The sequence below is a fragment of the Panicum hallii genome, chromosome 1, assembly GCF_002211085.1.
Source record: "Panicum hallii strain FIL2 chromosome 1, PHallii_v3.1, whole genome shotgun sequence".
Lineage (NCBI taxonomy): Eukaryota > Viridiplantae > Streptophyta > Magnoliopsida > Poales > Poaceae > Panicum > Panicum hallii.
The window spans coordinates 8,462,245-8,486,295 of NC_038042.1; the positions used below are offsets into that span (position 1 = coordinate 8,462,245).

At 43.7% G+C, this 24,051-nt stretch overlaps 2 protein-coding genes across 4 annotated transcripts; both read right to left on the reverse strand.

The window, feature by feature from the left end:
* Nucleotides 1–5,477: 5,477 nt before the first annotated feature.
* LOC112900847 (LRR receptor-like serine/threonine-protein kinase HSL2) lies at nucleotides 5,478–13,573 on the reverse strand. Its single transcript, XM_025969640.1, has 2 exons — nucleotides 11,871–13,573; nucleotides 5,478–5,977 (listed from the first exon to the last, which is right to left on the reverse strand). The coding sequence occupies exons 1-2, from the start codon at nucleotides 13,402–13,404 to the stop codon at nucleotides 5,595–5,597; spliced, it is 1,917 nt and encodes a 638-aa protein (XP_025825425.1). The 5' UTR covers nucleotides 13,405–13,573; the 3' UTR covers nucleotides 5,478–5,594.
* A 1,041-nt stretch (nucleotides 13,574–14,614) lies between these two features.
* Nucleotides 14,615–18,749, reverse strand: LOC112903194 (transcription factor MYB3R-3-like). 3 transcript variants are annotated; one of them, XM_025972426.1, is made up of 7 exons: nucleotides 18,397–18,749; nucleotides 18,111–18,165; nucleotides 17,816–17,873; nucleotides 17,216–17,239; nucleotides 16,980–17,083; nucleotides 15,795–15,923; nucleotides 14,615–15,458 (listed from the first exon to the last, which is right to left on the reverse strand). In XM_025972426.1, exons 3-7 carry the CDS (start codon nucleotides 17,837–17,839, stop codon nucleotides 14,819–14,821), a joined length of 921 nt encoding a protein of 306 aa, XP_025828211.1. In that variant the 5' UTR covers nucleotides 17,840–17,873; nucleotides 18,111–18,165; nucleotides 18,397–18,749; the 3' UTR covers nucleotides 14,615–14,818. The 3 variants fall into 3 exon arrangements, with proteins under 3 accessions (XP_025828211.1, XP_025828202.1, XP_025828219.1); XM_025972417.1 differs by having other exon boundaries at nucleotides 16,980–17,079; nucleotides 17,174–17,239; XM_025972434.1 differs by lacking the exons at nucleotides 18,111–18,165; nucleotides 18,397–18,749 and having other exon boundaries at nucleotides 17,816–18,100.
* Nucleotides 18,750–24,051: the final 5,302 nt, after the last annotated feature.

Here is a 24,051-nt window from a genome sequence, read left to right on the forward strand (position 1 = left end):
GCCCGGGAAAAACGGCGGGACAAGACGACGCCGCTCCCGCCCACTCCTTTGGCGCCAAATCGACTCCACCGGATGGGGCGGGGTGCCGTGTGCCGGTCAGCTGGTCGTCAATGGAGTCTTCTTCGCCGTCTGATTGCTCTGATCCGACGGTCCACGGGAGTTGCTAGGGGTTGAAAATGAATTTTTTTATTTTAACCCTTTTTAATCTAATATTTTAATAATAGATCCTATAGAACTAAATTTTCAGGAATTAGCTCTTTTTTGAAAAATGTGTGTGTGGTTTTTGTTTATCTTCTAACATTGGGGAAAATAATAGAGATTGGGGTTGAATGAATATTTATACGGTAATGACCAATTTGGCCTCTAATGATTAAACCAACATGTAGTGGTCGTTCCGTTATTATGAGGTAACTGTGCAAGCCATCTTTGCTATAGGCACTATAATTAAGTTAGAAGGGGAGTCCGAAATGACAATAACCTAGGTGTACGTTTCACTTTAGTCAATCTACGCAAGGAGGTCCAAATTGAGTTTATGTTAGAACACAAATCAATGTACATTAGGGTTTCAATAAATGATAACGGACATGAAAGGAAAAGGAAAGAAATCGGAAAACACAGGCATTGTTATTCACAATGACCATGTTGCATGTTCTTTCTACTAAAACAGTCTTAGTCTGGACTCAAATTTTAATGTGTTTCAAATGACTTGATAGACTGTACCGTCAGTTTTACCCTGAACTGATGATGTACATTTCCAATTATTATTGCTTAGTTTCTCTTCTTTTTTTCTCGAACGGTTATTTCCAATCATTATTGCTTAGTTTCTGACTTTCCTAGAACGTGTTGGTGGATGAATTAGTCGTTAATGTTCTTGTTTCTGTAAATCCCTTGGTAGTTCCTATACTGGTCATATTTCTTGATTATTTACAATTGGTGTTCAAGCTGTTTTTTTTAGCAACACTACCCGCAGCATATATTGGTGAAACATTGAAATGACTAGCTAGTTGTCAAAATATTTTTTTAACCCAGCCTAATTCATGCATGATTCCAGATAGTCCTCATAGGATCACTGTCAGGGTTAATGCGCAGTGAAATCTCTGAAAAATCAGCCAAACACTCAATTACAGGTTCTGAACCCTGCACGGTAACCTTATTTCTCAGAAGATGAACAGAGGAGAGTATACCTCATTGATCCTCTCTACGATATAAATAATAAAACATTTATGCATTTGCGCCGATTATTATGACAAAGAATGCAATCGAATAACAAAAATATTTCACAGGTACAAGGACCAATTTTTTAGGTGAAAAGAAGTTACATGAATTTGAAGGCCAAAGAGCAGAAAATCTTGCTTATTCTATAGCTAGTGCAGTGCAGCCACTGGAGAAATGTGAAGTAATATCACATTCCATCAGTGGAATTTCTGTGATTTGGAGAATCAGGTGAAGCAATCATCAAGCTCTCCAATATGACTTCTCATGAAGATCTGCTATTTTTGACATGTGTAGCACTTGTGACTCTTGATCAGCATTACTGCAAATGTCGTCAATATGATCATCGTTAGCTAGGTGATTATACGCTGGAGAGCCCCCTCTGTTAGGTGTAACTTCCAGAAAATTCATCAACTCCTCTTTTGGCAGGGACCCTGTAAAACTTGCCGTGGCACAAGACCTCCAAGAATTAGATCTATCTATTTGCCCATCCACCTTTTCACAGACATTGACTGCATGGGAAACAGACACTCTACCATGTGTAGAACCGTAAAATTTTCCTTTCGGAGAATTTTCATTTCTACCACTTTTGCAAGTCCTCGTTCCGGTTTGGGACTTACCGTTACCGGCAAATCTGATGAAACTTGAATACTTGTGGATAAATCTTGACCACTCTTAACGGCATGGAGCCTTTATTCTTTGTAACATCAATAGATCATTAGGCGTATATGGAAATTACTCTCTCAACCCTCTAACTGAATCTGACTTCATTTGCTTCCTCATAAGACTAGGCCAGTGATTCTTAATTGCTTCCCCAGTTCTGGCGGTAGACAAGATAACCATTTGCAACATAGATAAAGTGTTTAAAAGTGCACTGATTTTTTATAAAGACAAATGAATGGCGACAGAAAAAATAGTCATAACTTGAAAGTCTGAAAAGAGAAAACTAATGAAGCCGTAGTGGTTAAATGACCGGAGATTAACATTGTGGACTAGATAACAGGGCTGACTTTGTTATTTCGATGATGGTCCGGGCCAAAGCAAAAAAGTAGGCCACAAAAAGGCAATGGGAGCATAACAAAGTTAATTAGCAATTGTTTGTCGATTTGTATTTCAACATATTACCTCTGAAAATAGAACCAAACTAGCATTACTGCTGCTGCTTTGCTATGGTTATTTGGATGAAAATACTAGATGATTTATTTAAGGATTCTGAAGAGTACCTGAAACGGCTTCTTTCAATTAAAAACGAACGTGCTCTCAGGAAAAGGCACATACACGTTTTAATAAATAAATGGTGCTATAGAAAGCTGTAACAGTGTCAATCAAGGCGTCTCTTAGGAGTTTAAGATCTATGGGTTAATATTTCTATTGAATTTTGGAAGCTTCATCTAATGTCTATAATTCTAGAGGTGTCATGGCATAATATGGTTGCTGATCGTGGAGTCAATTTTCCAGTAAAGAAGGATTAGAAGCCAAACAACAAAGATTGTATTTAGTAATTTCGTTGTTTGACCAAAGTAATTTTAAATATTTAGGGGTTTGCTTGAACATGTAGTAAAACAACACAAATTATGTGCTGGACGTTTAAGTATTCCATGGAGACCAGTTCTTTGTGAAGCAATTCAGTGTCCTGGAAAGCGTGAAGTTGCATGCTTTGTATCTAGAACCGTCATGACGTCCAAAGTAAAATTTTGCCTCAAGCGGTTGTCTAGTTGGCTTAAGTGAAAGTACATCAAGAGAATGCAAATGCAGGTTTGCAAGATGCCTTCAATGAGGCTGCCAAACAATCAATAAACCAAAATCCGGTGAAACATGAATATTCGCAGATGAATCTTGACCACTCTTAATTGCCATGGACTCTTTATTCTTTGTAAAAAATGAATCATTAGGCATATATGGAAATTGCTCCTGCAATCCTCTGACTAAATATGACTTATTTGTTCCTCATAAGTGTAGACCAGTGTTCGTTGCTTTCCCTGTTGTGGAGATACACAACAAAATGAAATGAGTAGCAACAGAAAATACAAAAACAGCCATAACTTAAAAGTCTGAAAAGAAAAAACTAGAATTGTCACATAATGAAGCCTTATCTTTACCTGGCCAGTGGTTAAGTGGCTGGAGATGAACAATATGGTCTACTTAACAGAGCTGGCCCTGATATCTCGGTGGCCCGGGGCAAAGCGAAAAAATAGGCATATATATATATATATACATATATATATACATATATATATACATATATATACACACACATATATATATATATGAAAAATCCATTCTACACGCGTTTGCAGCTACTCCTACGTGTGCATTTCATGATGTAGGGCTGTTATCGCCATAACTCAGGCGGGCCAGAAAGGTGGGCCGAGAAGCAAGATGGGCTCGAAAGGTAATCACAATGGGCTTACGAATCGGCCCCTGTGCGGGTGTTTGAGGCCAAGGTTGGCCATGTATCTAGATAGGCATGTGTGTTTAAATAGTTCATATAGAGATAGCCAAGATTCGTGTCGTGTTTAGTTAGGATTGGTTAGGGAAGGCAAGTCTCCGGACTATAAATATATACCCTGGATTATGAATAAGGGAATCAATCAATCATTCACCAACAATTCTCGGCGCATCACCATCCCTATTCTAGGGTTTCTCGGGTAAGTGCCGTGCAGCCCCGATCATGCCCCGCGTGATCGGGGCAGCATCGTCCCTACTTATCCACCTTTCTATGTTTCTCGTTCTGAAGCATTGTTGATAGCGAGTAGCACTAGTTATCTTAACGTTTATAGAGCAGCCTCGGCTTTTCCATACTTTAATCATGCATTGTTTGTTACCTGTAGACGTTCAGTTGTCATTGTGCCCGATCTCGGGTGTGAGGGTAGCATCTTGCCCTATTTTTCTTTAGTAGATCCAATCTGTTATGGTTAGTCTTTGTTTATCAAAGATTTAGTTTAATATCTGCGTGATTAGGCCCTTCAAACGGGTTGAATGTTCCGGCAGTATGTTTGGCGCTTTATGACAGCTTAAAAAGGGATTGTTCTGAGAATCGGCTTTCAGTTGGTTTTTAGGCCTCTGTTTAGGTTGTTGTTTCATTACCTTCCATATCTATTAGGCTCAATTACGTGTAGGATGTTCCGGTTATACAGTGAAAGCTTTAACCATCATAGATTGAATTAGCTTAATGGTTATAGAGCAAAATTTATGTTACCATCGGATATATTTGCCTTGTTTATAGATCCGATCTGGTACTGAATACAATCGGCTCTTTATAGCCGATATAGGGAATCACCCGATGAGCCGATCACGGCTCGGATTAATATTTATACGTGTATGTGCATGCAGGAAACTAACATATAACACCTTTCTGATCAGGTATAAGGTCAAGTGGCACGCCTAGCAACCCAGACGCCAGGACGTGTGCCGGATCTCGGGCCGTTGACCGAGGGACCGGGGCCCACCAGCAGTCCCGGGAGCCTCCCGGCTCCTCGTGTTTCCTATCGCTGCTCGCCGGTGGGTTTCGACCGACTACAAGGGCGTATCTGATCCAACGAACGGTATGTACGAGTTGCATGTGGTCATACTAGACCATCTGTGGTGGTATATACTTTAAGTATGTGACCATACATGGAGTATATGGATACACTTATTTTTATATACTAGTACTAATGTATAATCATAATATATTTAAAAAATAGGGATGCTTTTGAAAATTTTTTGTACATATTCTTTTGAAGTATCTTAGAATTAGTATATGAACATATTCAAAGTGATAAATAAGTATATAGTATACGCACGGTGGTATACTGATAGTGAGAGTAGCTACAAGCGAGTGTAGATAAAACTCATCCTCTATATATATATATTGCTTTGTTATAATACACCTAGGTGCATTTTTTTAGAGAATGCACTCATCCTCTTAGTTGCAACTGTGACAGTTCTAGTTGTAACTGGATTGTGTCCAGTTGCAACCGGGTCGGTTTGAGTTGCAACCGGTTCGTGTCCGGTTGCAACCGGATTGGTCTGAGTTGCAACCGGTTCGCGTCCAGTTGCAACCAGATCGGTCTGAGTTGCAACTGGTTTGCGTCCAGTTGCAACTAGGTCGGTTTGAGTTGCAACTGGTTCGTGCTCAGTTGCAATCAATTCATCTAGTTGTAATTAGTCTATTCTCCCGGTTGCAATCAGTGTAGTATCTCGGTTGCAACTGTAGGGTGGATGCATTTTGTACAGAGAATGCATCTGGTTGCATTTTAGTCTCGTCGTGTGTGTGTGTGTAAGCATGAACCGTTCCTTCATTGCTGTCCTATTGGCGATGTAATGTTATTAGTTCTTGAGAGTTCAGACAATGTAATAAAAGCCACTCTTCTGCTTGAATGTTTCGCATAACTGCCTCGCTAGTCGCTATGGCAGCAAGAATGTGGAGCTGCCTCGTACTCCATGCTACACTCCAGTCTGCTTTTCCGGAGCGTCTGCTCGCTGCATCTGAGCAGAATGTGCAGCACGTCTTTCATGGTAGGCCGTGACAGCGGCGAGCTGCCCGTGCATCTCACGCCTAGCCTGAACACGGTCTCGATCTCATCAGTGTACCCTGCGTATCTGATGCAGATGTCTGTAGCATCAAGGATGCTCCCCGATCGGTAGTGGTACCCTGCCCATTCTGCCAGGGAACCGTGCTCGCCACCATCGTTGGCCTTCTTGCCGGTCGTGAGCTCCAACAGCACGACACCGAAGCCAAAGACATCCACCTTCTCATTCACCTTCCTCGTGTAAGCATACTCTGCAGATATTAAACAGTAAAACCATAAATATTAGGTCTGCCAATACTTACAACTTTACCACGCTACAATACTACCATCCAAGTTAAAATCTCCAACAAGTTGAAATTCTCCTCAATCCCCCTAGGCCTCGTTTGGGAACGGGGAATTGGGCCGAGCGGGGGAGCTTATCCCGGCAGTGTGATGCCTGTCTCTTCAAACATTCTGAGATCCTCATTTGCTAGTCTTGACGTACCTGCCCATTTTTTTATTCTCTTTTCTGTAGCGTGTAGGGTACCTGATTACAGTTTGATTAACAAGGATAGTTTCACCATTGGCTATATAATTAAATCCAGACTGAAACTACAGTGTAACCTATTACAGTGTAACCTATTTTCATTTATGATGGGAGTCAGATACTACTTAAAAAAGCACTGACATATTTCTTTTAATTCGTTGTGATCTTGGACTTTGCAGAGGAGGAGCAGTCAAGTTGTTTGACACTTGTTCCTCATGGGGATGGTGTTATCTTGGCTGGAGATGTCAGAAATTTGGCACTAATTATCATAGTATTGCAAAATGCTTTGGGGAACTTGTTTTTTTATTCATATTTCAATGCACAACATGTGCTATGAAGAACTTGGTTTTCTGTATTCATGTGCTTTGGAGAGATTACAACTGCTATTATTATTTTCTGTAGAGATTGTTGTCCAGTTTGGGAACCAAGTTATCATCAACTGAATTGCTACTACTGCTGTTTGTTATTCATGTACAGTCCGCTCTAGCAGCCGTGATTATCATATTTCTATTGTTGAATACGAGGATACGACCCTATCTCTATCTTCTTTGCCTATATAAATAGGCCTCCTTGTACCCTGTACAACACACCATATAATAGATCTGTTTTCCCATGGGTTTTTTTCTCCTCCACATTGGGGGTGTTTTTTTCACGTTAAACTCTATGTCTCTTTTTCCCATCTACGATCCTAACAATTAGTATCAGAGCTAGGGTTAGACACAAAGTTTTCTATTCCCGGTGCCGCCGCCGGTTATTCATCCCAACAGATCTCCACTGGCCGCCAGTTCATCTGCTCGGCGTCGCTTCATCCGTCTCCATCTTGGCTGACGCTTCATCACTGTGGAAGCCGCCGCCGCCGGTTTTTCGTTCGACGATCGCGCCGCGGTCTGTTTCCAGCGAATCTTCGTGTGCATCGACCTGTCTCCTCTCCAACGATCTGCTGCGCCACGCGTGTTGCTCCTGTCCGTTCGTCCTCAAGAGTCCAGAAAGCGCGTGTTGCTGCACGGGGATCAAGGAGCAGCTTTGGTGTGTTTCTTGGAGTTAAAATAGATTTATTCCTTTTGCTGGTTGCACTCATCAGATTACACGCGGATTTCTATTTCACTTGGGATTTTTATTTCAGATTATTAATGTCGACTAAAATTGATATTCCGAAGTTTGATGGCAAAATCAGTTTTGCTATTTGGCAGATTTAGATGAAGGCTGTTCTTACTCAGTTATGTGTGCGAAAGGCGTTGCGACCACGACCTGCTGATATGGCTGATGATAAATGGGAGGATCTTGATGAAAAAGCTTTGTCCGCCTTTGCGTGAAGTAACGAATACAAAATCTGCAGCAGAATTGTGGAAGAAATTGGAGGAGGAGCTATATATGACCAAGAGTCTTGCTAATAAGCTCCGTCTCAAAGAGCGTCTTTATACTATTCGTATGGCAGAAGGTATATCTATTCAATCGCATCTCAATAAATTTAATTCTATTTGTGTCGACCTTGAGAGTCTGGATGCGAAGATAGATGATGAAGATAAGGCAATTTTGTTGGTAGTCTCGTTGCCCACTTCTTTTAAGCATTTTAAGGAAATTATGCTTTATGGAAATCATACTTCACTGACTTTTGAGAATGTTAAGTCAAATTTGTTGTCCAAGGAAAAATTTGATGTTGATTCTCATTCTGAGTCTAAGGGTGAAGGTTTTATTGTTCGAGGTAGAACTCAACAAGCGGGCAGTTCTAATAAACCTAAATCAAGGTCTAAGTCAATTGCAAAGCTGATAATCATGTGATCTCCCAGTGTCCTAAGTTGAAAAAATAAGGAAGAAAGATAGAAGAAAAAGGAAGCTGATAAATCATCTGCTGAGGCTAGTATTGTTGAAAATAGTGATGGTGGAGAAGCTCTTATGATCACTTCTAATGATGAAAAGCGTATGTCTTGGGTTCTTGATTCAGCTTGCTCCTTTTCACATTTGCTCACATCGAGAGTGGTTTTCTGATTATTCTCATGTTCATAATGGTGATGTTATTATTGGTGATGAATCTCCACTTGAAATTTCTAGAATCGGTTCTATTCAGATTAAAGTTCATGATGGCACATTCAAGACCCTTACTAATGTTCGCTATGTTCCTAAGATGAAGAGGAATCTTATTTCTTTGGGCACCTTAGAAGCAATAGGATTCAAATTTTCTGCTGATAATGGTGTTCTTAAGGTTTCTCAAGGCAACCATGTTGTTTTAAAGGCCGAACGTTTTAATAATCTCTATTACTTGCAAGGTTTCACAGTTACAGGTAATGCAGCTGTTTCTATTGCATCCAACACTTCAAATACCAAGCTTTGGCATATGCGCTTGGGACATATGAGTGAAAAAGGTATGCATCTCTTGCACAAGAGAGGTTATTTAAATGATATTAGTAAATTAGAATTTTATGAACATTGTGTATTTGGCAAACAGAAGAGAGTCAGTTTCTCTTATCTACTCACTGCACTAAATGTATTCTTGATTATATTCATTCTGATCTTTGGGGTCGGGCTCCTCATTCTTCCATTGGAGGTTGTGATTATATGATCACTTTTATTGATGATTTCTCACGCAAAGTTTGGGTTTATTTTCTGAAGCATAAAAATGATGCTCTTACTGCATTCAAGCAATGGAAGGCTTTATTGGAAAATCAAACTGGCAGAAAAATTAAGAAATTGAGAACCGACAATGGATTAGAATTTTGCAATAGTGAGTTTAATTCTCTTTGTGCTGATCATGGTATTGCTAGACACAAGACTGTTCCAGTTACTCCCCAGCAGAATGGTGTTGCTGAAAGGATGAACCGCACTATTCTGAGCATGTTCGTTGTATGCTTTCTAATGCTGGTTTATGGGATAAGCATGGTTTGTGGGCGGAAGCTGCTTCTGCCGCCTGCTATTTGATTAATCGCTCTCCCAATTCAGCTATTGATTTCAAGATTCCAGAAGAGGTATGGACAGGTAAACCAGTTGATTATTCTAATCTTAGAATCTTTGGTTGTCCTACTTATGCTCATGTTAACAATGGGAAGCTAGTGCCTAGAGCTCAAAAATGCATTTTTATTGGCTATGGTTCTGGTGTCAAACGATATCGTTTATTGTGTGCTGATTCTAAGAAGGTGATTGTCAGTCGTGATGTTACTTTTGATGAAAGCATATTTTCTTCCTCTGGAGGTGTTTCTGATAGTGGTTCCTCATCCACATCTATGCCTAAAACTACTGATGAGAATCTTGAGGTAGATGTACCTGTTAATATTGATTCTGTTACTCCTATTACACAGTCAGTTTTAGTTTCTATACCTCCTGTTAGCAACAATTACTCTATTGCTCAAGATAGACCTAGAAGGAATATTGTTTTGCCACATCGATACCGTGACACTGATAGTATGGCTCATTATGCTCTCATTGCTGCTCAAGAAACTAATGTTGCATTTGAACCTTCTTCTTATTCGGAAGCTATCTCATGTGACAATTCATCCAAGTGGTTAGTTGCTATGAATGATGAATTTGAGAGTCTTCAAAAGAATTCTACATGGAAATTGGTTGAGCTTCTTGCAGGTAAAAAGCCTTTAAAGTGCAAGTGGATTTATAAGAAGAAGGAAGGTATATCTGGAGTTGAACCTGCAAGATTTAAAGCCCATTTAGTTGTGAAAGGTTTTGAACAAATGGAAGGTATTGATTTCAATGAGGTGTTCTCTCCTGTTGTTCGTCACACTTCTATTCGATTTATGCTTGCTATTGTTGCTTTATTTGATTTGGAGTTACAGCAACTTGATGTTAAAACTGCATTTCTTCATGGAGATTTAGATGAGGAGATTTATATGACACAACCTGAGGGTTTTTCTGCTCCTGGTCAAGAGCATTTAGTTTGTCATTTGCAAAAATCTCTTTATGGTTTGAAACAAGCTCCTAGGCAGTGGTATAAGAGGTTTGACTCGTTCATGCTTGCACATGGTTATTCTCAAAGCAATTATGATCATTGTATTTATTTGAAGTAGTTCCCTAATGGATCTTTTATGTATCTACTGCTTTATGTTGATGATACGTTGATTGCTTCTCATGACAAGTCATTGATTGACAAATTGAAGGCTCAACTTAGTCATGAAGTTGATATGAAAGATCTTGGATCAGCAAAGAAGATTCTTGGGATGGAAATTCAGCGTGATCGTCATGCTGGTACTCTTTTTCTATCTCAGAAAAGTTATATTGAGAAAGTTCTTGAAAAGTATAATCTCAGTAATTGCAAATCTGTTGCTACACCATTTGCTTCACATTTTAAATTGTCATCAAGGCAATGTCCTGTTACTGAAGATGAGAAAGAGTACATGGCTCACATACCGTATTCTAATGCTGTTGGGAATCTCATGTATGCTATGATCTGTACAAGACCCGATTTGGCTCATGCTGTTAGTGTGGTTAGCAGATTTATGCACAATCCTGGTAAAGAACATTGGAATGCAGTAAAGTGGATTCTTCGCTACTTGAAAGGTACTTCTCATTTTGGATTATTGTTTGATAAGAATTGAGTGAAGAAAATTGATGTTATGGGATTTGTTGAGTGATTTGTTGATTCTGACTTTGCTGGTGATCTTGATAAGAGACGCTCCATATCTGGTTATGTTTTTTCATTATGCAGTTCTGCAGTGAGTTGGAGGGCTTCACTTCAGTCTGTTACTGTTCTTTCCACTACTGAAGCAGAATATGTCTCAGCTACTGAAGGGGTTAAAGAAGCTATTTGGATGCGAGGCTCTTATTTCTGAACTTGGTGTTCCTCAGGATGTCATTAAGGTTTATTGTGATAGTCATAGTGCTATTTGTCTGACCAAGAATGACATGTATCAATTCAAGACCAAGCATATTGATATCAAGTGCCACTTCATTCGTGATACTGTTGCTGAAGGCAAGATTAAAATGAACAAGATACATACAAATGAAAATCCTGCAGACATGCTTACAAAGCCATTATCTAATACCAAGTTCAAGCATTGTCTTGACTTGGTAGGTGTTCGTGGAGCTTAGCACCCTAGTGGTGTTTGGGGAAACAGATTTATAGATTTAGCATCAAGGGGAGATTTGTTGGATATGAGGATATGACCCTATCTCTATCTTCTTTGCCTATATAAATAGACCCCCTTTACCCTGTACAACACACCGTATAATAGATCTGTTTTCCCGTGGTTTTTTTTCTCCTCCACATTGGGGGAGTTTTTTTCCACGTTAAACTCTATGTCTCTTTTCCCTATCTACGATCCTATCATCTATGCACAAAGTTATTCATGTACGGTCCCCCAAAACCACACGAATCACCTGCAGAACGCCGTGATTCATTAACAGCACGCGACTTGGTGCGTGCGTTCAATGGACCCTAGCAGCTCAAAACTCCCTTGTTGCCAAATTCTAAAAACAATAGCAGATCTGGGTGAGTGGGGATTGGGTGGAGGGGAGGGGATCACCCAATCCCCTTGTGGTTTGATTCTCCCTAGGTTTGTAAACCACAATTGCCAAACAAAGCCTTACGAAGGGGATTAATCGAACAAGCCTTTACTGTACATAATCCGACAAGATGAGAGTGAAATCCACTGGAACAAGAACCAAGAGGGGATCCTTACCCGGAGCCATGTAGCCGAATGAGCCGACTACCCAGGACATGGTGTTGGGCTCCCCTGCCTTCTCCAGCATCCTGGCCAGCCCGAAGTCGGCGACCTTGGCCCGGAACTCCGAGTCCAGCAGGATGTTGCTGGTCTTGACGTCCCGGTGGATGATGGGCGGCGAGCAGCCGTGGTGCATGTGGCACAGCCCCTGCGCGGCCCCGACGGCCGCGATGAGCCTCGTCGGCCAGTCCAGCGGCACGCGCCGCAGCACGGGCCGCGCCGTCGCCGCCGGGTGCGCCGTGCGGAGGACGTAGTCGCCGTGGAGCCACCTGTCCAGGCTGCCGTTGTCCATGTAGTCGTAGACGAGGAGCTTGCACTCCGAGCCGGAGAGGCAGCACAGCAGCCTGACGATGTTGCTGTGCCGGACGTTGCACAGGATGCTAGCTTCGGACTCGAACTCGAGCTCCAGCCTCTCGTCCGGCGACGATCCATCGCTCCGTATCACCTTCACGGCCACCACCCCTGTGCTGCTGTCGTGCCGGTTGCTGTAGGTGACGCGGTAAACGTGCCCTGAGCCGCCGCTGCCGACGAGGTTCAATTCAGTTAGCCCCCGCCGCAGGTCCGCAGCATCAAAGTTCAGAGCTTGGAAAGCTGTGATTCGCCACTCATCCTGCGGCTTCTCTTCCATGGACATGATTGCAGAGGCGCGGAGGCAGTTCATTGTCATGAGGCATCGACCATTAGTGATTTGGGAATCATCCTCCCCAGTTGGCATCCTTCCACTTTCTGTTTCTGCACGATATGTTCTCTTTGGAAAACAGGCCGTAGCAAAAACAAGAAGGAAGCATAATCCAACAAGAGCACCGGCGGCGGCACCAAAGATGATGACTACAACGACACCATCTGCCCTTCTCTTATGAGGGTGATTCTTATTTCCTGTATGATCTATTAGATCAGGATTCCCAGTGAGATTCCAGCTCCTCAATTTGGGACAAGAACCCACCAAGTCTGGTCTTAAATTTCCATCAGTAAAAAGATTTAAGGACAAATCAAGAACCTCCAACTGTGGGAGACCTAAAAAATCACTGAGCTTGACAGATAACTGGTTGCTACTCAGATTAAGTGACAGCAATCCTTCCTTCATGCGGCAAGAAGTGGTGGAGAATTTGTCCCCCAAATTGGTGAAGTTATTTCTTGAGAGATCAAGGGACAACAAGGTGTCAAGACGGCATAAGGAGGAGAAGACGGCTGGGTCGGATATCCCGTAGTTGGAGAGGGTGATGTTGGTCACCACCAAGGAAGAACTAGACCCAGAGCGCGAGCAGGCAACTCCAGTCCAGGTGCAGAAATTTGTGTTGGAGCTCCACCCGCCACCCACAACGCTTGAGAGATCCATCATGATGGCCTCCTGCGCCTCGTCAAGTGGTAGAGAAGGCGGCACATCCACGGCAGCCACCAACTCATCGTGTAACAAGCAGGACAAGAGGAGTGGTACTAGCAGCAAGAAGCAGTTGAGGGCATGGGGACAGTACCTCCTGTACACCATGGCCATCTGATCGAACCTTCTTGTATCTCGGCCTCTTTCCCTCCCCCTGCCTCCTGCTGATCTTCACCAGCTCGAGCAAGGGAAAAAAATTGATACTTTTTTCTCTCCAGGATTTGGGGTACTTTATCAGTTGGTGTCCACGGCTATGGCTTCATTGGGTTTTGTTATTCAGTGAGTGGGCGCTATGGCTACCAATTCTTATACTAGCTCTTTTTTTTTATAACATGGCACAGTGGATTTAGATATGCGTTATTCTCAAAATGCCTTTGATGAAAAATCTACCCATGCAACTTTTATTTTACCTAACTGAATAGACAACATATCATTGTCAGTCAAAGTTCAAGCAGTAGCTTTCTTGACTGACTCGGGTGACTTGGCTGTGTCCAGGGTTGACTGGCTGACGAATTGCATCATCTATTCATTCCGCGAGACCGACAGAGAGCTAACGCCTTTCGATTCGGAAGATTTCTTCTCCTTTCCTTAATTTCTCGATTTTATTTTTCATTTTTGATTTACATTTACCCATTCTTATCCATCTGTACTGATTGGAGAATCCAATTGGTTTAACCGCTGCCTCTCTCGCTCGAGTCTCTTCTTCTTCTCGTTCTCAATCACCGGCCTCCTCTGCTCACTCTTCCGCCGTCCCCCATCGGCCTCTGCTGCCCCTTCCGCTCCTACCGCCGTCCTTGCACCGGTGTCCAGCTTACATCCGCCGCCGTTCTTCTCTATATTGCAGAACCACAACTACCGATGGCGCAGTCGCAGGCAGGCGGCTCGACATTTATTTTTAAAAGGCTTGCGAATTAGGTGTTAAAAATAATGAGACGTGCGGATTTAATTATCAAATGTTAAGGTTTCTCGGGAGAGAGAGCCGCAGGCCGCCGGTCGGTCGACTGGGTCCAAGTCCAACGACTCTTGTCGGCTTCTAGAGTCAGTCTGCGAAGTGTTTTGTACACGTTGTGTTCCGTTTGTTTGTGGTACTACGATGGTTCCTTCTTTTGTGCTCCCGAGTTGTGAACTTCACAAGGCACTCCGCGCTAAGAACCTTAAGATCAGTCCTCATGCTTGTTTGCTAGGTGGTACTGCTGAGGAAGCGTGATGCAAGAATTTTCTGGTAGAAACAAACGAGTACTTGGTCCTTAGCTGCAAGATAAAAGAGGGGGCACGACTCCACGCAGCGTGGTGCATTAGCACAGCTAAATTTTCTAAGAGCAACTACAAGAATTAAATCCTTGCTTCTTTCTGAGTCTCTGACACAAAGACCAGCTTTCTGCAACTAAAGAAGAAGAGGATTTACAGGTACAAGGACCAATTTGTTAGTTGAAGACATGTTACAAGAATTTTAAGGCTAAGGAGCAGAGACTGTTGCTTATTCTACAGCTAGTGCAGGTGCAGTCACTGGAGAACTTTGAAGTAAATATCACATTCCATCTGTGTAATTTCCGTGATTTGGAGAATCAGGTGAAACAATCATCAAGCTCTTGCAATATGGCATGTCAAGAAGATCTGCTATACTTGACAGATGTAGCCCCTGTGACTCTGGATCAGCACTACTGCACATGCCATCAAAATAATCATTAGATAGGTGATTATACATTGTAGATAACCCTCTGTTAGGTGTAACTTCCAGAAAATTTGTTGATTCCTCTTTTGGCAGGGACCCAGGAAAACTCGCGGTGGCAGAAGTGGCCTTCTGATCCATAGAACTCAAAGAATTAGATGTAGCTATCTGCCCGTCCACCTTTTCAGAGACATTGACTGAATGAGAAACAGATCCATTACCATGCATAGAATCGTAACTTTTCCCTTTCAAAGTACTCTCGTTTCTACCATTTTCTGCAAGTCCTTGTTCTGATTTTGGTCTTACTGCCAAATCTGATGAAACATGAATATTTGTGGATGAATCTTCATCACTCTGAATGGTACTGGAGCCTTTATTCTTTGTAACCGATGGATCATTAGGCATATATAGAAATTGCTCAGGCAATCCGCTGACTAAATCTGACTTCATTTGTTTCCTCATAAGACTAGGCCAGTGATTCTTAACTGCTTTCCCTGTTCTGGTGGTACACAAGATCACCATTTGCAACATAGATAAAGTGGTTAAAAGTGCACTGAATTCTTGTAAAGACAAATGAATGGCAACAAAAAAAAATACCCACAACTTAATGCCTGAAAAGAGAAAACAAGAAATGTCACGTAAATGAAGCCCTATCTATGTTGGACCAGTGGTTAAATGACTGAATGTGGACGTTATAGTCTGGTTAATAGTAGGGTAGGCAGTATATAAAGAAACAGCACAGTACAAATTATTACCTTTTATTTTGCAAGGAGCATGGTACAAACTGAATATGAGAGATTGTCATAAAAAAATTATTTCAAAATCTTGATCTCACCTCCCAGGAAAAAGTTTAGCCAGTTTAGACCATTTGCTTCCATGAATTTTATGAGCTTGGATTAGTTTGATGTCCTCATGTTCTGACCATGGCTGGTTGTTCACAGCAGGGTCAAGATAAAACATCCATCTGCATCCTCCATGAAGATTTGAAAGATGAATTTCAAAACAGAAATCCGAATAAGGATTAAAATATAGGTACCATGAAAGCTACTGATTACAACTATATATTCGTAACTAATGAGTAATAAGGTGTATAGTGCAGCAAGGTTTCGAAAATCCTTGCTCTTGGCACACAAAGGGATATTCCATGCAATAGATTATACTCCCGCTCGTCTCCCAAGTTACAATGGGGGCATAAAAGAGTTAGTCATTGTTCGTAGATCTGCATTTTAACATATTACCTCTGAAAATAGAACCATACTAGCATTATTGCTGGCGCTTTGCTATGGTTACTTGAATGAATACATTAGATGATTTATTTTTAGTTTCTAAAGAGTGCATCAAAAGGCGTCTTTGACTTGAAGAGTATGCTCTCAGGAAAACATACATAAAATTTTTCTAAATGGTGCTATAGAAGGCTGTAATGGTGTCAAATCAATGCGTCTCTTAGGTATTTATGATCTAAAAGTTAATATTTTTATTGATTTTTTGAAACTTCATCTGCTGTCTATTAATTCTAGAGCTGTCGTGGCATAATATGGATGTTGTTTGGAGTCAACTTTCAAGTAAAGAAGAAGGATACGAAGCCAAACAATTAAACAACAAAGATTATATTTGGTAGTTTAATTGTTTGACCAGACTGACTTGAATATGGTTATAGGCATGCTTGAACAGGTAGCAAAACAGCATAAATCATGTGCTGGACATTTAAGTATTTCATAGAGACAAGTTCTTTGTGTCTCTGAAGCAATTCAATGTCATGGAAAAGTGTGAAATCGCATGCTTGTATCAGAAGTTCGCATTGCAATGCGTCATGACGTCAAAAGCAAGATTTTTGCCTCAAGCAACTGTGTAGTTGCCTTTACTGAAAGTAAATTAAGAGAATGCAACATGCAGGTTTGCCCAAATGCCTTGAACAAGGCTGCGAAAGGATCAATAAACCAAAAGCAGTGGCTAGGCCAAACCATTTGCATTGGGTTAAAAAAGTGAAGCAACTAAACAGTATTTATCCTGTAAATTTCACCTGTCTCGACATTGGTTTGGACTTCGACCAGGTATACTGCGTGCAACAGTTGACCAACTTTTTGAGCTGTGAAGGTTTACCATTCGAATTAGATTACCATCTTCCTGAAACATGTTCAATTTTTATTGAAAACTCAGTTAAACAGAACAGTAGAAAATACAATAAAATGAAGGTAGCTGATATGATTGAATAACTTTCCTCTTGAGACCACCTGCAGACCCTCTTGAGCTTATTACCTTTCTTGTGGGGCAGGCACTCAGCTACACAACAGAATCAAAGTTCATGTGAATACGGATAAATTGAGCAGCTGGGAGTGTTACATAGTCAATAATATGTGAAGAGGAATTATGATCTGACTGATGGAATGCAGAAATACATAAACAGAATCAGACACATGAGTATTTATTATCAATAAAGTTGATATTATATTATTACACTGGAAGCATAACTATGAAGTACAACTGAATAAATATAGAAGCTCAATAATAACTACATATTTAATAATACAGCCATCCTGTAATAATCCACGGCATGCTGGCACTGTACACACAAGTAGGTTGCATAGAGAACTTCAAAACCCAGGTAAGCCAATACAGCTCTTTTCTAACACATAGATGCAACTGTGGGAGCCAAGCTCTAGCTTGGTTGCAGACAAAGCTCTTTCACCAGCAAATATCTACTCTTAATCTGACCAGGTGATTGATAAAGATAACCTGATCTATCTCGCTCAAGAAAAGGAAAAATCTGGACATCTTCAATGGAACAGTCAAATAATGCAAGCTTTGAAGAATGTAAGTACCAAAATTTCAATCCATCCATGATTAAACTACAGTTACCTGTCCTTTTATGTTCTGCGTCATTGAGATGTTTAGAAGGCCTTAGGAGTTCACCACGCTACATTAACAATTAAATACATGGCTCATGAACATGAACAACATGATTAAATGAATGACACAAATGACATCAGGAGGAAAAAAAAAGCTATAGATGGAATTGATGGAGAAGGGTTAAAAATTGAACAAAGTAGCTCTGGTTTTGATCCACTCATATCAGCTTTCATTCCAGTTACTGTGTAGTGTAAACTACATTTCATTTCAGGACAGCAAAGTACTGAAGTTCATGTGGCCGCACCTCGTCTGTAATCCAATCGATTTCGCCGGAGCAACAGGTGGAACCGCCAGAGCTCCTGCAGGAACAGGAGGTGATAGTTAGCTGAAAAAGCTCCTGCTTCTCCTACCCGTATCTCTGGATGGATTTCGGAACACCGACACTATGCAGAAGAACAGTGTTGTTCCTGTTCGGACGGTCTGGGCCACGCCAAGAAACAGGGGCGTCAAAAGCCAGAGCACATACAAATCGAGATCAAAGCACAAATGGGGCTAATGGAGACATTGGAAGGGATGGCTCGTTGACTTACCGCCGCCCGGGGGCGCCGCCTCCGCACCGCCGCATGGCCGCCGCCACCGCGCGCACGCTCCAGAGGGGACCACCAGAACCAATCGCCGGAGCCGGCAGCGCAGCACGGGGGAAATCAGCCGGTGAGATCGAGACAAGCAAGCGAGTGCGGCGGCATTGGCAGATCGAACATGCACTGATCTTTGATGGGAACTTGCGTATCGAAGACGAAGGGCAAGCGCAGCGAAGCGGTGCTCGTGTGGGCGTTGGAACTTGGGGGGACTCGGAAGTGGAGCCCGGATGAGACAGGACAGGACAAGGTGGGCGGTCGGCGGCGTCAGAGCCAGGTCCCTTGCAGCAGCGTGCGGCGCAGGCCGGGGCCGTCTTTCTTATGGGATGAGTAGCCCATGTATCCTTCAGGTGAGCTTGTTTGGATGTGGAAATTAAACAGGCTGGACCGTAGTCTTTTCTGGGCTGGTAACTATTCAAGTGAGCTTGTTTGGATGTGGAAATCGAGACGGCGGCCCATTGCTTTGTATCAGAAACAGTTTCGAACAACTCTAAAAAAGCAACCTTCGGACCATAGTACTTCACTTTCTATCCTCTTTCCAAGAAAAGTGTATTCTTTAATACTTGTTTTAGTGTGTACATCTTATGACATTTTTGGCAAGATTATGGCGGGCTGAAGCTGAAGGGAAACACAAGTTTTTCGCGTGGTTGCTGGTTCAATCCAACCTCCTCACCGCGGATAATCTCAGCAAGCGGCAATGACCGTGTGATCCTATTTGCTCCTTTTGCGATCAAGAGCAGGAAACAGCCGAGCACCTAATCTTGCATTGCTGCTTCGCAAAGGAGGTGTGGCACAAGGTGTCGCTCTGGACGCAGGGACTCATCAAGGTGCCGGACTCGAGCTCCTCCGTTGCTGCGTGGTGGCAACAAGAGCTGGCAGGACTGCCGAAGAAAATGAGGAGCGCAAAAGCGGCGATCCTGATGTACACTACTTGTAACATTTGGAAGGAGAGGAATCGGCGCATATTTGAGCATACTCGCGCAGATGCAGTCCGGATTCTGCAACAAGTCAAGTGTTTATAGAAGAGCTCATTTCCATAGGAATTTTAAAGGAATTGGTACGGTTCAATCCTTTGTTTCGAAGGTTTCTATAGGAAAATTTCCTATAGGAATTCAATCCTTCAAAATTCCTATGTTTTTCCTCCATTTCAAGAGGGACCTTAAATGTATTACTAGAGCCTACTAGGTTATTAGCATAGTGCATATGCTAGCTCACTAATCTTTGCATATATGGTGCATATGCTTGCTCACCTTCGGTGACATCTACTTCAGCACCCCTCATCTCCACCTGATCATCTTTACTGCTTGAGAAGGTCTCCATTGTTGCCAGCCAGAGGTTGTATTGCTCCAAGTATCAGATTGGGCACAGTAGCACCTAATTTTTTTAGCATATGCAAGTATGCAACATGATATGCTACATAGAATGCCATCCGCAGTATTTTCTTTTGTTTGAAAAGTTTGCAATTTCTCACTTTTCACCACGCCCCAAAGACCAGCGAAGTAATTAAACATATTCATATCAACGTATTATTTTTCACATATCATAAACCACGGATCGACACATGACCTATCATCTAACCTCCTATGTATGTATGTATGTGTGTGTGTATATATATATATATATATATATATATATATATATATATCATTGCCAATATCAACACTAGTCCTGGCAACATTGTCGACGTCCTTCACACATAGATTGAGGGTCCGATTGGTTTCCTCCCCGCCGCAGCCTGGCTCGTACCAGCCAGCCATACAGGCCCCCGCCGGCCAGGCTTTAGAGGTGCAGAGGCTCTTCGTTTGGTTTCCGTTCTCTCTCGCAGCCAGGCCCGCCAGTGAATATGCTTGGTTACCTGCATAGCTAGCGCAACCGATTGCTTTTCGCCTTGTCTGCGCGCTCACCTCGCACCTCGCACCATGTCCATGTCAACCAGGCTCGGGAGAAACGAGCAAATCTTCTGTACCCCGGGAGCCAGGCTGCAGCGCTGCTTTTGCACCAGCGGAGCCAGGTCAAGGCTTCCCTGCATCCGGCGGGCCTGGCTGGCCGAGATGCAGGGAACCAATCACCCGACCCCCTGAGTGTCTCGGTCTGCCTCGTGCCCTCGTCCCTAGAATAATCTGAAGGAACAGGTGTAGTGGCCGTTAAACACTCGAACCGGATACGGTTTTCGCTTCGCGCCGCCTCCGACTTGGGACTCCCCGCGGGGTTCCGGCGAAACAGGTAGGGAGTCGTACTCGTACGTGCGTATATAATCAGGAGACGAAATCGTGTTCGTGTCCTGCTCCGTCCCTTCGCCGACCTGGCAAACTATACCACTTCGCATCCAAAACACCAGCCCGCCGGCGCCGATCGAAGCACTGCCAGCACCCGCCCGCCATGGTGACTACTCCTGAGCGCCGCCGTGCGCGGCCGCCTAGGCACTGCCGCCGGCGCCGCGACGAGAGTAGCGGCCGACGCCACCGCAGGAAAGACCGGGAGGCCGCGGGCTCATCACCATCAGCCTCGCGGGGGCGGCGCGAAGAGGCCGCGGAACGGGACGCACGGCGGCGGGACCGCAGCGCCGGGCTACTCGATGACTCGGCGGCGGTGCCGGCAGCGTCGTCGTCCCCCGCGAAGAAGCCTCGGCTCCGGTCCGAGCTCGGGCTTGTGCGCGGGTGCCTCTGGAGGTTCGAGCCATTTAGCCCCCCCGAGGATGATAATGCTGCTGGGGTCCCGCCGCCGGAGGACGGCGTAGCAGTGGTGCCCACGTCGCCGTCATCGCCTGTCGTGGCTCCGGCGGACAAATGCGACGGTTTGGTGTTCGCTCCTGAAGCAGCACCAGCCAAATGAGGCACGGCGCCCTCGTCATCAACGGTGGCTCCACCTGCTACCACCACCGGAGTGTTCTTCGCATGCCAAGTGTCCGTCTCGGCGCCGCCGCAGCCGTCCTCCCAGGTGGCTCCACAAGCGCTGGTCTTCACGGGCACCGTCGCTGCGCCCCCACCTATGTTGGCCATTACCCCGGCATGCCCGAGGAGGATGAAGCCGATGGCGATCCCGTCCACATCAAGGCCGGCGTACGCCGCGATCCCTGCCGTTCCGCCGTTCCCGACGATCCACGCGCCACGACAGCAGCCGGACGCGGACACCGACGAGCTCAGGCGAGCAAAGGTCGAGAGGTTCGCCGGCCTGATCGCCAAGAAGCAGCAGGAGACGGACGAGCGCTACCGCAAGCTCCTCAGGAGCGGGCAGGCGCCCCCGGCCCTGGAGCCTCCCGAGCCCGTCGTCGACCAAGAGATCCTCCGCCGCATCGCCGCGAGGAAGAGGTTCCGCGAGACGCTGGCGCAGGAGGAGAGGAAGGCTCGGGGGGCCGCGCTCTTCGTGCAGATGGCACGCCCCGAGCACCTGAGGGCGCTCGTCATAGACAAGGCCATGGAGCGGGTCGTCAGCCCGGAGCGCCCGCGCGACGAGAACGGCGCGCCGGTCCTCTCGCCGGAGCATCCTTGCTGCCCGCTGGAGAAGCTCGGCTACTTCCTGAAAGCCGATCAGTAGAAGCAGCGTAGCTAGAAGAAGATGTGGTTTTGGCGGGAACGTGTGGCCTAAACATGGATGCAAAACGATATTTGAATTTGATGAAACGCACACAACGGTATGTCGATATGTATGTATTTGTTTGACATGTAAATTAGTATTCTCATTACTTTCATACATGGACTTTGCTAGATTTCAACTAAACATGTGCCAAACACAGATGACGAATGTATGATGCAAACTGGAAAGCCTATGGATATGGATGGAAAAGCATATCTAGTTAAATTGTTACAATGGTGTAAAGATAAGAAAGTACATTATTGTGTTACAATATGATAAAACATGATATGAAATTTTGATTTTTATGGGCCCCAAATTTATCCATATATTTCTGTCAAATATGTTCTTCAAAATTACCAACCGATGCAAGAGCATGCATGGATTGGTAGATAGTGTTGCTGGTTTATATTTACGAGTAAAATGCATGAATAGCCATTTTACTCGTTTACGTGTTTCAGTTTGGCCATCGTATTTTGAAAAGTGCAAATCGTGGCCACTAAAGTTGTTTGACTATAGCAATACGGTCATTACCCCTCTAGCCATACGTATTTGGATGACGTGGCATCGAATGTGGAGTTCTTTTTTGCAAATTGTCCCCTCTCATTTCGGCTATTTGAGACATCATATACTTAGCCCATGTCCTCTATTATACAGATCGAATAAGATCGAGCAATCAATTTACGTTGGCGGCGGCGGCGGCGATTGGAGAGAATACAACGACAGAAAAACAACGACGCTGGGCAACGTGTGGATCGAGGGGAGTTCAACCTTCGCTAATAATGGCTCCCGTCCGCCGGCCACAGAACACACCAGCTCCTTCTTACAGTACGTACACAAGTACACAAGCTCTGTTATTTAATAGCTTCCTTCACAAATACAATGTCTCTGAATTAGATATGTTACTTGATGTCCTAGGTGATCATAGCGACTCATTCAGTGTGCAACTATTTCACGGTGGAGTTTTCATTAGCAGTGGTACCAATCAGGATTATGTGGATGCAAAAACTGTGTGGTATGATTTCTGCGAGAAGGACCGATGGTCTCCTTTAGTGGTTGAAGATATTGTTGAGGATCTTGGGTACGAGATGGCTGGCAGAGTTAAAGTGTACTGGTTACGTCCCGGCAAGGCTGTGAAAGAAGATGGACCAGTACCTATCAAGAAGGATGCTGATACTAACAGTATGGTTTCCATGGTACAATTTGGCCATAGGTTTCATGACATGTGAAACGAACAAGCATTTTTGAAAATGAGAATCTGACTCCCTGTACTATTGTGATAGTTCCTGAATCATTCGCTATCACATACAAAACTCATTTGAGGATGATAACTACAGTCATACATCGCATTTATGTCAAACATGGGTTTAGTTGATACAAAATCCAAGAAGGATTGCAGTACCAGGTTCAATACAAAGCCCCTTGGGCTAAACCGAACCAAGCAGAAAACAGAAACGATAGCTAGTCTTCGGGGCCATCCTTCATCTTGGTAATTCACTTCCACAGGCAGACTTGAGTGAAGCACGGGCCTCCTAACAATTCATCTGTCATTGCTAGGGTTAAAATCTGCGGTGAAACCTGCATCTAACCAAACTATCTCCAAGGAATGGGACAGGTCCATGTCACCAAGCTTTAAGGTGGACTATACTAGTAGTTCAAATAGTTCAAGGATAAGCTGGGGCTTTCCTATGCACAAGCAATAGTATAAGCGTCGGTTTCAGAAATGGCCGACAGCTAAACCTACTCGAAGTGTGTATCGCGCGTCGTGATCGGATATGGCCTAGCACACAATGACTCAAGATTTATACTGGTTCAGGCAATCGTGGCCTACGTCCAGTCAGGGATCAGTCGGATATATTACTTGAGCCAAGGTGCTCGTGAGAGTTGTGGAATTACAAGCTTTCGAGCGGAAGCCATGGTTTAGATCTATCGAGAGATCGGATTTGATGACTTATCTTTTCTAGGCGAATGATCCTCCCTTTTATAATCCAAGGGGGGCTCCATTACAAGGGAGCTAAGAGTCTAGGTCAGCCACGA

Bases quoted from the DNA above. Each gene is read 5' to 3' on its own strand.
- LOC112903194 (XM_025972417.1), bottom strand. From the start codon at position 18,431: ATGCGGCGGTGCGGAGGCGGCGCCCCCGGGCGGCG. The intron at 18,166-18,396 runs GTAAGTCAACGA...CTGTTCCTGCAG, and splicing joins GGCGGCGCCCCCGGGCGGCG to GAGCTCTGGCGGTTCCACCT. The intron at 15,459-15,794 runs GTGAGATCAAGA...GTGTACCACCAG, and splicing joins GCTAAACTTTTTCCTGGGAG to AACAGGGAAAGCAGTTAAGA.
- LOC112900847 (XM_025969640.1), bottom strand. From the start codon at position 13,404: ATGGCCATGGTGTACAGGAGGTACTGTCCCCATGCCCTCAACTGCTTC. The intron at 5,978-11,870 runs GTAAGGATCCCC...TAATATCTGCAG, and splicing joins ATTCGGCTACATGGCTCCGG to AGTATGCTTACACGAGGAAG.